This window comes from Pezoporus flaviventris, unplaced genomic scaffold, assembly GCF_033815535.1.
Source record: "Pezoporus flaviventris isolate CSIRO_AGI_PZ_B2104156 unplaced genomic scaffold, CSIRO_AGI_Pfla_v1 ptg000063l, whole genome shotgun sequence".
Classification (NCBI taxonomy): Eukaryota; Metazoa; Chordata; class Aves; order Psittaciformes; family Psittacidae; genus Pezoporus; species Pezoporus flaviventris.
Genome location: NW_026892611.1, coordinates 7,864,618 through 7,876,871, shown reverse-complemented (window position 1 = coordinate 7,876,871; position 12,254 = coordinate 7,864,618). Strand labels below are relative to the sequence as shown.

The 12,254-nt window shown below is 44.7% G+C and overlaps 1 protein-coding gene across 9 annotated transcripts in view; it reads right to left on the bottom strand.

The window, feature by feature from the left end:
* The window catches only part of COL26A1 (collagen type XXVI alpha 1 chain), a 172,551-nt gene that overhangs the window by 51,920 nt on the left and 108,377 nt on the right, over positions 1–12,254 (bottom strand). For 7 of the 9 annotated variants that reach the window (XM_061470406.1, XM_061470407.1, XM_061470399.1 and 4 more), the window contains exon 4: positions 1,868–1,909. The exons of the other annotated variants lie outside the window; for them this stretch is intronic. In XM_061470406.1, coding sequence (XP_061326390.1) covers positions 1,868–1,909 — 42 coding nt within the window. The remainder of the gene's footprint in view (positions 1–1,867; positions 1,910–12,254) is intronic. 9 annotated transcript variants of the gene reach the window in all.

The following is a 12,254-nucleotide window of genomic DNA, read 5'->3' as shown; positions in this document are numbered from 1 at the left end:
TGCCCTTTACAGACACAGAACAGGGCAGCTATTGAAAAGGGCACAGCCACCAAGGGAGAAACTGAAGCACAAAGTGGAGAGAGACCAAGGAAACAAATCACCGCTTTAAAACGACAGCCCAGAAACCAGACTGGCCTGTGGTGGGACTGATAATAAGAACTGCAGAACATTTAGATGCAAGTCCTGCTGACACAATACTTTCCCACATGTTCTTGGACACATCATTTAGTTCCTCTGCATGGCGGTTCCAATACAAGGGTCAGTGTGGTAAGAAGTGCATTTGTGTGCCAGGACATGCCCAAGGAAAAGAGAGGAATAAGCAACAGCATCCCCAACCATGGAAGAGAACATGAAAGAGAAAAAGGATACAAACAAGTACTGAGGGGTCCTTCCCTCCCAGAGGATTGGGACTGACTTCTGTATCTGGATACTGATTTTCTCCCTGATACAGTAAGAACTAAGAATTGCAAGGAAGGACCTGAAGTCATTACACACTCCCAATGCCCTCTGGTCTCCGCAGTGAGCGCTGGGAATAGGGGTTGGGCATCTTCAGTTCCAGGCTCCCACCCAAGGGATGCAGCACTGCAGACCCCAGCCAGGCTGCCAACTCTGTTTGCTTGGCTATCGCCCACTCTACCTGGGATGAACAACCAGTTCTATGCTGAACAACTGTTTTTAATGAGGAATCAGAAGCAGGGTCTGCAACATCCACGGGCTGAGCACACAGATATGAACTGCAGCTAGAACATGAAGCACGTCTCCAATAGAGGGTGGGGCAGACAGATGCTCATTCTAATTTAAGGCTTCGTAAGAGCTTTTGGGCTATGGGATGCTCATTTTCCTGCTGAGTGTTTGTTCAGCAAGGAGAGCAAAGATGCAGATCACAGTGAGCTCTTCATGCCCTTGCATACCACTGCTTGCCTTTCAGAGTAACTTGTCTGCTCAGCACATGTGCTGCTGCTCCAAAGGTCCCACGATTTTCCTCTTCCACTAAACCTGCACATGGCTATCAGGTACAAAGACTCCAATGTAAATTCCTGCTTCTTCTTGATTACCATCACTGGAGATATATGGTTGAATTGAAAAACTTGCTTGAGCTTTTCCACATGCACCCGAGCACTTGCAAGCCACTTTTACCATCGGTTTGGAGACGTACTGTTCATGCACTAGCAGGCAGTAAATAAGCTCCCATTCACTCTCAACTTTTAAAGCCATTTGAGTTTCCCAGGGGAGGTTGTTCAGAGACACAACACTAGCATCACAGAAACACTCAGATATGAGGAGACACCAGGCTGCGAATGTCAAGGGCTGATGAACCTCTCTGCTCACAGGCAGCCTGCAATTGCAACGGGGTCACAGCCACCTTCCCTCTGAGCGCTCTGCAGCACTCTCCTCATCGAGCTGATCCCCTTTCTGGCTCTTCTCAACAACAGCACCCCCAAAGATTGAAGAGGAGCATGAGCAGGTTGGGAAAAACAGGGGGGTGGGTTTTATTTGCACGAAGGAGAGCACAACAGGCGCTGTGGGACAGACCCAGGGTCTGTGGGGCCTGGTGTCCCCTCTCAGACACTGACCCAAGGGAAAACAAGGAAAGTGGAAGCAGAATAGCCCTTCCCAGGTGTTCATCAGGGGCTGCCTGGGCAATTCCCTGAGCCTGAAAGGAGCAGGGCATTTCCAGCTCCTCTTTTCCTTGCCCTCTGGGTAGTGGAGGGAAGCAGAGGCGAAAAGCAGAGACTCGCAGACCCCCTCCCATATGCTTTCCCCCATAAGCAAAGGGCATCCCAAGCCGCCATGGCCCCCCACCCAGGAGCACATCCCTCTTTGAGGAGGCTCTGCTTTTCCATGACATTCAATGTTGCCCACTTACGGTCCTGGTTGGGAAAGGAGCCGTGCTGGCGGCCAGATGAACCTGTGGGGGGGAGACAAGGCAATTATCACTGGGAACGTGTCAAACCCTCGCCTGCACAGCACTGCTTCAGCAGAGAAAACGTTTACTCAGCTTGTGGAGCAAAACGTGGTAAGGAATGAAAGCGCCTTTGCTCTCCCTGCTCAACTCGTCTGCACTCTGCCAGCACTTCTCCCTTCCCACCCACAGCAGTCCTGCAGGCACAGACGCACACACTCGTGCTCTAAGTGCTGAAATAAGCCTGTAAAAGAGCCCCGTGCCGCTATTGGACATGATGCTTCCAAGAAATACAATCACAGAAAAACCTACCGAATGGAACAGGTTGCAGCAATCCGTTCTGGTTGAATGGAAAAGAGGTTTGGGGTGGGTTTGGAGGGGGTTTTGGATAATGGCTCTCACTGCATCAGTTGCATGCTATGGGGAAAAAAGTGGTCCCAGGTTGAAGGAGGGAGAGCAGCTGCTGTCGTTTTGGTTGAGCCATGGGAAGAAGAACCCAGCACCCTCCCAGTGGCTGGTGCATAGGTTTGTGATAAGGAGAAGGAATCAAGGGGAGGAGCAAGCCCTTTAGCAGCATCTTCTAATGTTCAGAACAGCAGAGTACACTTTAGCCTGTGAGGTGGGCTGGTTACCTTGCCTCTGCAGATTTTTCTATCTCCAAGTATAAAACCAGAGATGACGGCTCCAACTGCCTTTGCAAACCAGTCTGAGGTCTGTGAAGACCTAATTATTTAAGTCTGTGAACCACAAAACATTTTCATGTGGGAAGCACAGTCTATGAGCAAATCAGCGTCTGTTTTCTTGCAGAAAAGGGTAAAAAGGAAAAATGCTAAGAAAGCTGAGGAAATAACTGTCTTAGTACCAAAAGTTTCCCACAGCACTGGAGGATGACGGTCACATGGGAGTGATGCATTAGTCATGATCTGCACATATAAAACCATCTTGAAGATACTAACTACAAACAACTGTTACAAGATTTTACAAGAGCGCGTTTGTTGTACTAGTGTCGAGAAACATCACATTAAAAACAAACAAACAAGATCAGATAATTGCTTTGGATATGGTTTGTGTTAGTTTGGGGTCCTGGGTGGTTTTGCACATATGCCTAGAAAGCTCAGCAGCAGGCTTAGTTTATTGTCCTCCTATTCATCTTCACTGGAACAGCGGATGTTGGTGCAATTACACCAGTGCTAATCTGGACAAGGCCTGGAGTCCCTTAAGACCCTCAAATACTCACTAAACTCCACAGGAGTGATATTTTAATATTGCTCCAGCTCTTCTGCGCCACCTCCAGCTTTGGAGGAAAGCTCTGGTCCATTGGGGGAAGTAAATAGAGACTTGGCTGCTGGTGTGACTCCCAGCAGATGTTTTCATAATACTGGGCAAGCATGGGACATGTGGATGAACAGAAAACTGCCCTGAGTGGACACCAAGCCTATCTTACTGCTTTTTCCTACAGCAATTGCATCTCAGAGGCACTTGCCCCAAGCTCCTCAAAGGACTGCCAATGTGAGGAATCTTTTCAGCTGGCAAGGACAGGGTAAATCAGATCAGGGACCCAAGGGGATGTTCCCATAAACTCCCACCATGGCTTTGCTCTGATGAGCAACCATAGAAAGTGTTCTCCTGATGCATCACCCCCTCTTAACTGAGATATTCATTGCAGCCAGGACCCCAGAGAGCTGCACTGATGTGACAGCACTCTGAAAGAGGGGAACTTATCTGGAAGGGAATTAACCCAGATTTTCAGTGCCTTACCAGGTTTGAAGACTTAACATAAGAGCAACCAAGTGCATCCTGCCTGAGGTTTCTGGGAATGGGTGGTCACAGAAAACGGGTAGGAGATACAAGTCACAAGAGAGTGCAACAAGTTTGGTGCTGAAAGCCTTTTGCCTCACTACAGAGCATTCAAACTAACTGCAAGCCATAGCAAAATTCTCAGAACCACAGTTTTGCACTATTAACAAATCATATAATAGCCGCTATGCAATACATTTTCTTCCACTATTCCACCATTAACAGCGGCTACCAACCACTAAGTTTGGTTCTCCTCTGAGAAACAAATAAAGATTCCAGTTTAGTCCTTCCCAGTTAGAATTAGATGAATGCTTTATGCCTCCTGCAAGAACTGCAGAGTCAGCAGAAACACCAAGCACCAAATCCAGAGGGATTACTACCTCAAGAGCCATCTAGAGTTGAAGAGCATCCACAGTGCAGCACAGGATGGTTTTCCCTTTGCACAACAGTGCCAGGGGGAGATCAATGGCATTAAAAAAAATGTTTACAAGGGCTTTTCTGAAACAGCAACCAGAAAGAAAAAGAAACCCCTAAATCATAAGAGTTGTAGAAGAAAGGCCAAAGTCAAAGGTAGAAATGTATTCCACAGCTCTGTGCAGGGAATCCATTCCTGGACAGCTGCCTAAAGCTCTGCATCCGCCTTGTGCTGGCTCAACCCCCACTGCTCTTGGCAGGTGAGACAGAAAATTGGTTCTAAAATGAGCCCTATATTTTATAAGTTTCATAAACATTTTTTTCATAAAAACTCAAATATGAGGTATTCTGCGAGAGCCTGTGCCAGAGAGTAATGTGGGCTAACTTGGAAACACAGTTACCACCTGCTCATGGCAACTACTCTTTTAATCTTCCTTTCTGTTTTATGAGCTGACCCACACTATTTTATTAGCTGACAATTAGTTTAGGTTGATTTAATTAAACAAAATTGATTACAATCCCTCTTTCTTCCAGGGCAAACTTTCTGCAGGACTAAGGGGGTTGAACAACTTGGGCCCTGTGTCAATATACAATACATCAAGCTACAGAGGTCTTTTCCAACCTAAATGATTCTATATTCCAGATCTTTTATCCAAAACTATCAGACAACAGTGCAGGTAAATAACATGGGATGTTGTATGTATTAAGAAGAAAAAGGCACGATCCAGCTTTCTGGTTAAAACCATGGGTGATAGTTTGACATCAGGTAGCACTACTTAAGCTTAACTGGTTTAGGAAGTTGTCGCCTTTGTTTTGAAAATGAGTGTGTCTTCATGTCACAGACGGATAATGGACCAGATCAGAGAGGGACAGCTGAAAAATAACCCAATCTGAATAAAAATCATATTCTTTTTCAGGGAGAGCAACTCCTTAAACCATGTGGCTGCAGAGATAAGCAGCCACAGTGGAACAGAACGGGTTGGGAGGAATAGCAGGAACGGCAAAAGCAGAATTTAACTGCCACAGGACGTTTAGCTGAATAGGTCAAAGGTGAACACACTCTTTGCGTTAGTACTTGCTCTAAAGCTTGAAGTGGATGACAAAAACCTGTTGACATCAACAGGCCAACAGAAGGTCATCTGCAGCTTGAAGACATGCCTCTGAAATAGAGGCTGTACACTAGGCAAGGAAAGCTTTTCTGCAAGTGTTTGCTCTTCTGTCAGCACAGTCACTCGCACCCCAGCATTCAGGCTTAGGTACCGTGTGTCGGCACCATACTGGTCCACAGTGAAGAAGACAGCATGGATAGCTAGCTAGCTTTATTATGTCTTTAAATTCATTTTCATTTGTTGTTGTAACTGGTTTTGGGGTTTACACACACACACCTTTAATATATATCTATATTAATTTAATGTTTATTTTTCACTTCAGAGCTGTACCAAGAAGCAAGCCCTGACTGAGCAAAAGGTCTCAAGTGCAGTACGTACTCAACACGACACACACAGGTAGGTGGTGCTTTAACTGTAAGCTATCAGACTGGGAAGAGATAGTATTCTATCAGCACAGATAGTTATGTTTGGCTCATTTTAAACATTCAAAGCAATAACTGACCAAGATCAGCAGTGTTAACAGCCTTCTGGGTACTGGTCCTCACCCAGCTAAGCTTGAGTGAAACATTCCTGTCCCTGCCCATGGCAAGGGCGTTGAAAACATGATCTTTAAGGTCCCTTCCAACCCAAACCATTATAGGATTCAAGGATGAACTTTCTCATGTCACAATTTCATAAGTCTCATTTTGCAACAAGGCAGAACCCAGTAGTTAATGATATCTGCAGAGGCTGTGGCAACATCTCAGCCCTGGAGGATGGATAAAAATGACTGTAACAGTAGTAGACATGTGGGTGCAGTTAAGTATAGACAATGTTGTAGTCAAATGGCTATTCTAGAAGATATATGTTGCCTTTGACACTTGCAGGGCCTTGAAAAGTGAACCACCACCATTAGTTATAACTCCCTGGCAACAAAAGCTCTAATAATTCTGACTAATTGCCCTGGAAAGTTACCCTGACTGCAAATTTTACAGTTATAAAAATCCAATTTTGGAATTCCACACAGGCCAGGAACATAATTAGGCTCTACATTTTAACACCGTCTTGATCAATGGTGGGGTAATGGAGACCCTTCCAAGAGCTTTGTTTTGAAATGAATGGCGCCATATTGATGAAACAACTTGGACCCAAACCAGAAATTAAATTCAAAGTTGAAACAATGCAGCTGTATTTTATCATCCAGCATTGTCAAGCTCTAACGAAAATAGCTCCTAAACAGAGCCACATGTTTTGCCTGTTGCCCAAAAACTGAAGGTGAATTTTCGAGCCCTTTCCTAAACTGCGAGATGCCAAGATTTTTCAGCTAGAAGTTATTATTAGGACACAACAGTATTTCATATAAGTCTTGACAACGGCTTTGTATGGTTTCTGTAAAAGGAACTTCATTTTTTAAAATCAGAGATGGCTTAGATGAGTGATGCTTCCAAAAAAATGGAACCTCTCATGTGGAATTCTTCTTGCTCCATATACATGTGGTACCAGCAAAACTAAAACCTCATTATAATCAGTGGAACAACCCATACAGGGAGGCTAAGCAGGATTCACCCCTCATCCCATGTGTCATTAAGGAACGTTGTCAACTGCCTTCTCATCTCAGGACCTGGACACAGATCTAATGGGGATATATCGTGTTTCAGTGTCACTGAGAAAACTGTACTCACCTCTTAAAGAGTTCTCCAAGTATTAAGACAGATAAAAAAATCCACTTGTTAGTTACAACACTGAGAACCAGATCTTTGATAATACTAGCAAACTGGTCAAGATACAAGGGACACAAAATGAATAACAAGATTTAGTCTTTTTAATATCCAAGGATGGATTTGCACAGCTGGAAAATAAGGGAAAAAAAGCTCTGGTTTTTGGCTTGTAATCTACTCAAATAGCCTAGAGGATTTTAGGGAGTGCAACTCATACAAGTTAAATGGGATTCTACCACATTCATTTACTGGAGTTAAGTATTTAAGATCGCAAGATTCAATTCAACATTGAGCAAAAAAACTGAATAGCATGTTAAGTTCTACCAGCCTTTCCCATAAAAGTTTCAGCTCAGTTTTGAATGCCCGTAATCCCAGAAACAGGACAGAAAAAAGCTCCAGGACTGTAACCCTCCAGCTGAATACATTCAATGGCTCAGCCCTCACACATGCTACAAGAATGAGGTATTTTAATTGGATCTCTCAGGAACCTTGCAGAGGGGTGCACGTAACTTTCATCTGGGTCCACCGGATGAAGGAAGGGAGATGAGACATAGAGAGATAAAAAAGCTGAGAACAAAGAGGTCTGCACGGTGCCTCCCGGCCTGCCTCACGCTGGATAAACACCTCTGTCAGAGCCCGAGGTCAGGCTGAAACCTCTGACACTGGCAGCCTGTAAGTCTGAGTGTCTTTTATCTCCCTGTGCAACACAGGCTTCCCAACAGCACAAGAAATGAATTAACTGGGTAGCTCCTGTGGAGTTTCACCCATCACCCACCTTACTCTCATGCTCCTACATGCAAACCATTCCTGCTCTAACAGTGCTGCAAGCTGGACACCGTATGCCTACCAGTATGACAATACAGCATGACAGGAAGGGCTATGTGCAGGCTGTTAACCTGAGAGGACAAGCTGGTAACCCCGACAGTGCTGCACCATGTGGAAATACACCAAGGTCCAAGCCAGATCAGGCAGGGATGCTCAGCCCTCTGGAGAGATCCCTGTTTCTCCTACTTCCTACCCCACCTTCCCCTCTTCCAAGGGGAAGCCTAGATGATTGGTCTATACAAGTGCTAGATACACAGGTAGATAGGCAGAGGATGCGGTATGGATATTAAGCGCATTACTGAGGCTGGCAGACTCAGAGGTCACATATGCTCCTTGGGCAGACATAAGAAACGCAATTTTTACTCAACCCAATATGTTACTGCATCGCAGTATCATTAAATGCATCATTAAATGCTACCTGAATGTCAGGATGATGAGATGGGTTTTGATGCATTTGCTACTCACATATTGCCACTGCTCAATAGCTCATGAGCATTTTATCACTCTTAGCAGACTAACAAGACTGTAAAAGAAGCAAGATAAACACCTGCCAAATAATTCAGATGTTATAGCCTAGTATGTGAACATGGACTTCACAAGGGCACCATACCTTGCAGCCAAGAGCTTTGCTAAAATGGCTAAAAGAAGGGCTCAGAAAAGGAAGCACCTACCTGTACTGACTGGTCTGTGATGTGGCAAGTTTCCTCTACAATCCTTTCATGGCTAATGAACATCCAACAGTGCTTGATAAAACAGTGTCTGCTACTGATCAAGTACTGGTTGCTTTGTATCACACTTGAATTTAACAGGAAGAAATGTCCAAGAAGATGTATTGTCTAAGTTCAATGTTTTATCAAAACCAGATGAGCACACATAGCCCGAGGTCCTGGTCTACAGCCAAAATATACAAGCAGGAAACTGCAAGCAAGTAGAATGTGACACTTGATTAAAAAAGGGGGTAGTTACCTTTGTGCCAAAAACAAAGGCACTTTGACCATGATGGGACAACTGTATCTGGAACAACTCTGCCTCCTGCAACAGAACACTGTGGTTGCTACAAAGCCTCCTCATGAAAATCCTAGCTCAGACCACCTCTTGCTGATGTACCCCAATGCCTTTTCTTTTACACAGATGTGGATACACGTGCACATACCCTTGTGTCTGTGCCGAGGAAAACTGCTTCCATCACAGCTATTTTTACTTTCTTTGGACTACTACTGAGAAGCTTTCTGAACCATTTCCTTCGTGCAATGGCCTTGGGCTTCAGTGAAGAGCTTTGTCCAGTGTTTTCCTCAAAGACATGCCCTTACAGCAGAGAATAAACAAGACAGAACTGCCAGTGTTTTAGCCCTGACTTTTCAAGGACCACCTATGCCCCTCCAACCTGTCCCTTGCTCCACTCTCTTGGCTGCCCCGTTTTAGTCGAAGTCTCTGGTTTTCACTGAAGCCAGCTCTGGAGTCATCGAGACGTGGGAAGATGGAGCTGTGTTTAAGCTGGAATGGACGTGTCTTTTCTGATGTAAAGCCCTAGCTTCTTCTCCAGTTTCATTAGCTCCCAGCTGCTAAGGAAACAAGAGTTCAGTGGTGCTCATTGAACCCACATTTAACTCCCAGGACAGCCAACTCAAAGTACCAGTTGGCTTGCGGACTTCAGATACCTGCCACGTGTATTTAACCAAAGAGAGTCTAAACCATCTGTGACAAGAACATAAGGGGGATATAAGGCACTAAACCATCATCAAGCTATGCTAGCACATTTTTTATGTGGCAAATTGTTGTTTTCAATTAATGTCTAGCAAGAAAACATATACTGAGTGAGTTTGTCACATTCCTGGTAAGGCACAATCCACCACTGCCCACTGAAAAATGCTGCAGGCCAACAGGAAATGTCTCCAATGCCCACAAATTCCTCATTCCTCAACCCCCAACACCATCCCAGTAGTATCCGCCTAGCCCTGTAAAACCAAGCTACATTTTGCCCCATGAAAATCAGCAGCAGAAGCAGCATTTTTCTGGTCATTTGAAGTCATTTTCAGTTGTCTGTCTAGTCAGGGTTAAAAAGTTTCATGGCAAAGGCTTTGCCCCATCCACTGCCATATATTCAATGGCCACAGTCTCCTCAATAACACCCCCCCACTCTCTCCTTGCTGAAAAGTAACATAGCTGTTGGAAAGAACTGGAAAGTAGTTTTTAAGGTTCATTAAACTAGTTCAGAAAGTCACTCTGATTTAAAAAGCCACCTTAATAAAGCCATATTTATAGCTTCTTTCCACAGTCTTCATCCATTTATACAGCTGCAGCTCCTCTGAAAATGAATGTTCAAAGAAATGCAGCTCCAGGCACCCACTCAGAGCCTCAAAAGCCACTGCTGAGTTGCCCAAGATTTTACTAATGAAATTTGTCTTCAGTGATATAAATTGAGAAGTCAAACCAGAAACCTGCTCACAATGTACTGCAGTGGGATTTCCAACCTGCACCTTAACTCTGAAGGAAAGAGTTCCACATGACCTCTGATTGCTGGAGGGAGATAAGGGAAGAAACAGGGCAAGCAGGTGCTGAAACTTCTTAGAAACCTGATCGTGCCCTGGGGTATTCCCATTGCTCAGAGAAACAGATGCTCCATTTCTGATTCGGAGATCAGAGTAGCCACTTGATGACTTCCAGGAGAACAGGTCAACTTGCAGCCATCTCCTTCCATGGCCTCTCACAAAAGGCCATTCTCTGATCTAAAGCTTTCACAAAAGCTCTCTTTTTCCAGTGAAAAGAGATTTCACTTCCCACTGAGGTGCAAGATAACCCAAGGAGAAGCAGCCAACTGCACAACACACCAAGAGCTGCTCTCAGGATGCTGCTCCCAAGTGTGGCGGTGAGATTCAAGATAGAGTGCACATGAAAAAGCATAAATAAATTTCCTGTTAGTGCTTGGGTTACAGCCTTCCTGCTCACCCAGAAAGGTCAGAAGTCGAGACCAGAAATAGGGGGTAAATTCGGAGTTGCTGAACTCTTGTAACAACCAAAAGCAACAGGAGCTTCATGTTCTATGTTACGCAACACTAGAACTAGGATAGCATCAAAAGATGCACAGAACACTTAATAGGAGGTATTTGCTTTCCTACACTGCTGCCCTTGAGCTATAGCAGACTCTAAGGCTTTAAAAGCTGGTTTCAGCATGAAGAAGGAATACACTGCACAGAACCTGAGGAAGCAATCAGGCATGTACAGCCTCCTGGTAAGAAAGCTCTCCAAAACCCAGCACTCTGTTTTAAATAAGCAAGTTCTCTCCAGTCTCAACTGGAGCAGGGCAATCAAAGTCTGGAACAGCACCACCAGCTCTGACCACACCACAGATCCCTTGTTCCACACTGCAGCCCACTCTTCCAGTCCTTTGGAATGGCAGGTCTCATGCCATTAGTGAAGGCGGTGCACAGCGCCAGGGGCAAGCATGTTTGGCAGAAGGCTTACCCCATGAAGCTTGGTAAAAATCAGCAGGCATCAAGGCAAATACTCAGCTGCTATCAGAAAATGCTAGCTGAGTAGCCCTTCTATAGGGAGAAGGAATAAAGCTGGGAGAGAAAAGATTTCAGCTGTTAGTAACTGTTCCTTACATAAGACACACTTCGCCAAATCTATCAGTGCAGCACTTCTTGGAGGTCTCCATTATTCCCATGCAGAAAAGGGAATGTTTAGGGCTGCAGAAGCTGCCATCTGGCAGGTCCTGCTGTGTCTGTGAGTTTGTTCAACACTTCCACAGGGCCCTGCTTGAGTGGTCTCTGGGTGCTACTGAAGCACTGCTGTTTAATACCAGAACAACTTGCGAAGTCAATTAGTACACAAGCAAAGCTGGAGTCATATTTGCCCTTTTTTTTCTTAATTCAAAACCACAAAAACTTACTTAAGGGCCAACAGATAACAAATAGGACAAGAGACAAACATGTTACCAGTGAATGGGGAGAGAATCATTCTGAGCTTGCAATGTAACGTGTTGACTGAGATATGCTAGGAGGGGACTGAGCAGCAAATGCCTGTAAGACCAGCGAGGCTAATGAGAACAGCAGGACAGGGGATGTCTTCAACAGCCAGACTCCACATCCTAAACCTCTTCAATTTCAGTCACTATGAAATTCCAGTGCTTCTCTGATAACATCTAGAAGGCAAACATTACCACAGCACAATCTCCAAGGAAGCAAATTTCAATATTGAAATGACCTTTGAAATATTTGCCTACATCACTTTTGCCAAGAAACTTGGGCAGTTTCATCTTTCCTTATTGCTAATTCCCAGCTTTTGGCACATAGCACCCACGTTAGGTTGTTATTATTAGTAGCAGTATTTTAAATTAGTGCTTGAGAATCCATTTGTCCTTTGGTATTTGAAAGGAAAAAAGAAATATTTAAAAGAATCAAACAAAAACTATCCCTCACTCCGAATGAGCCTTCACTAGCTGGCGTGCCTGGATTCAATCTATAGCTCCTCAGAAATCACAAGCCACTGGAAGATTAACTCAAAGTC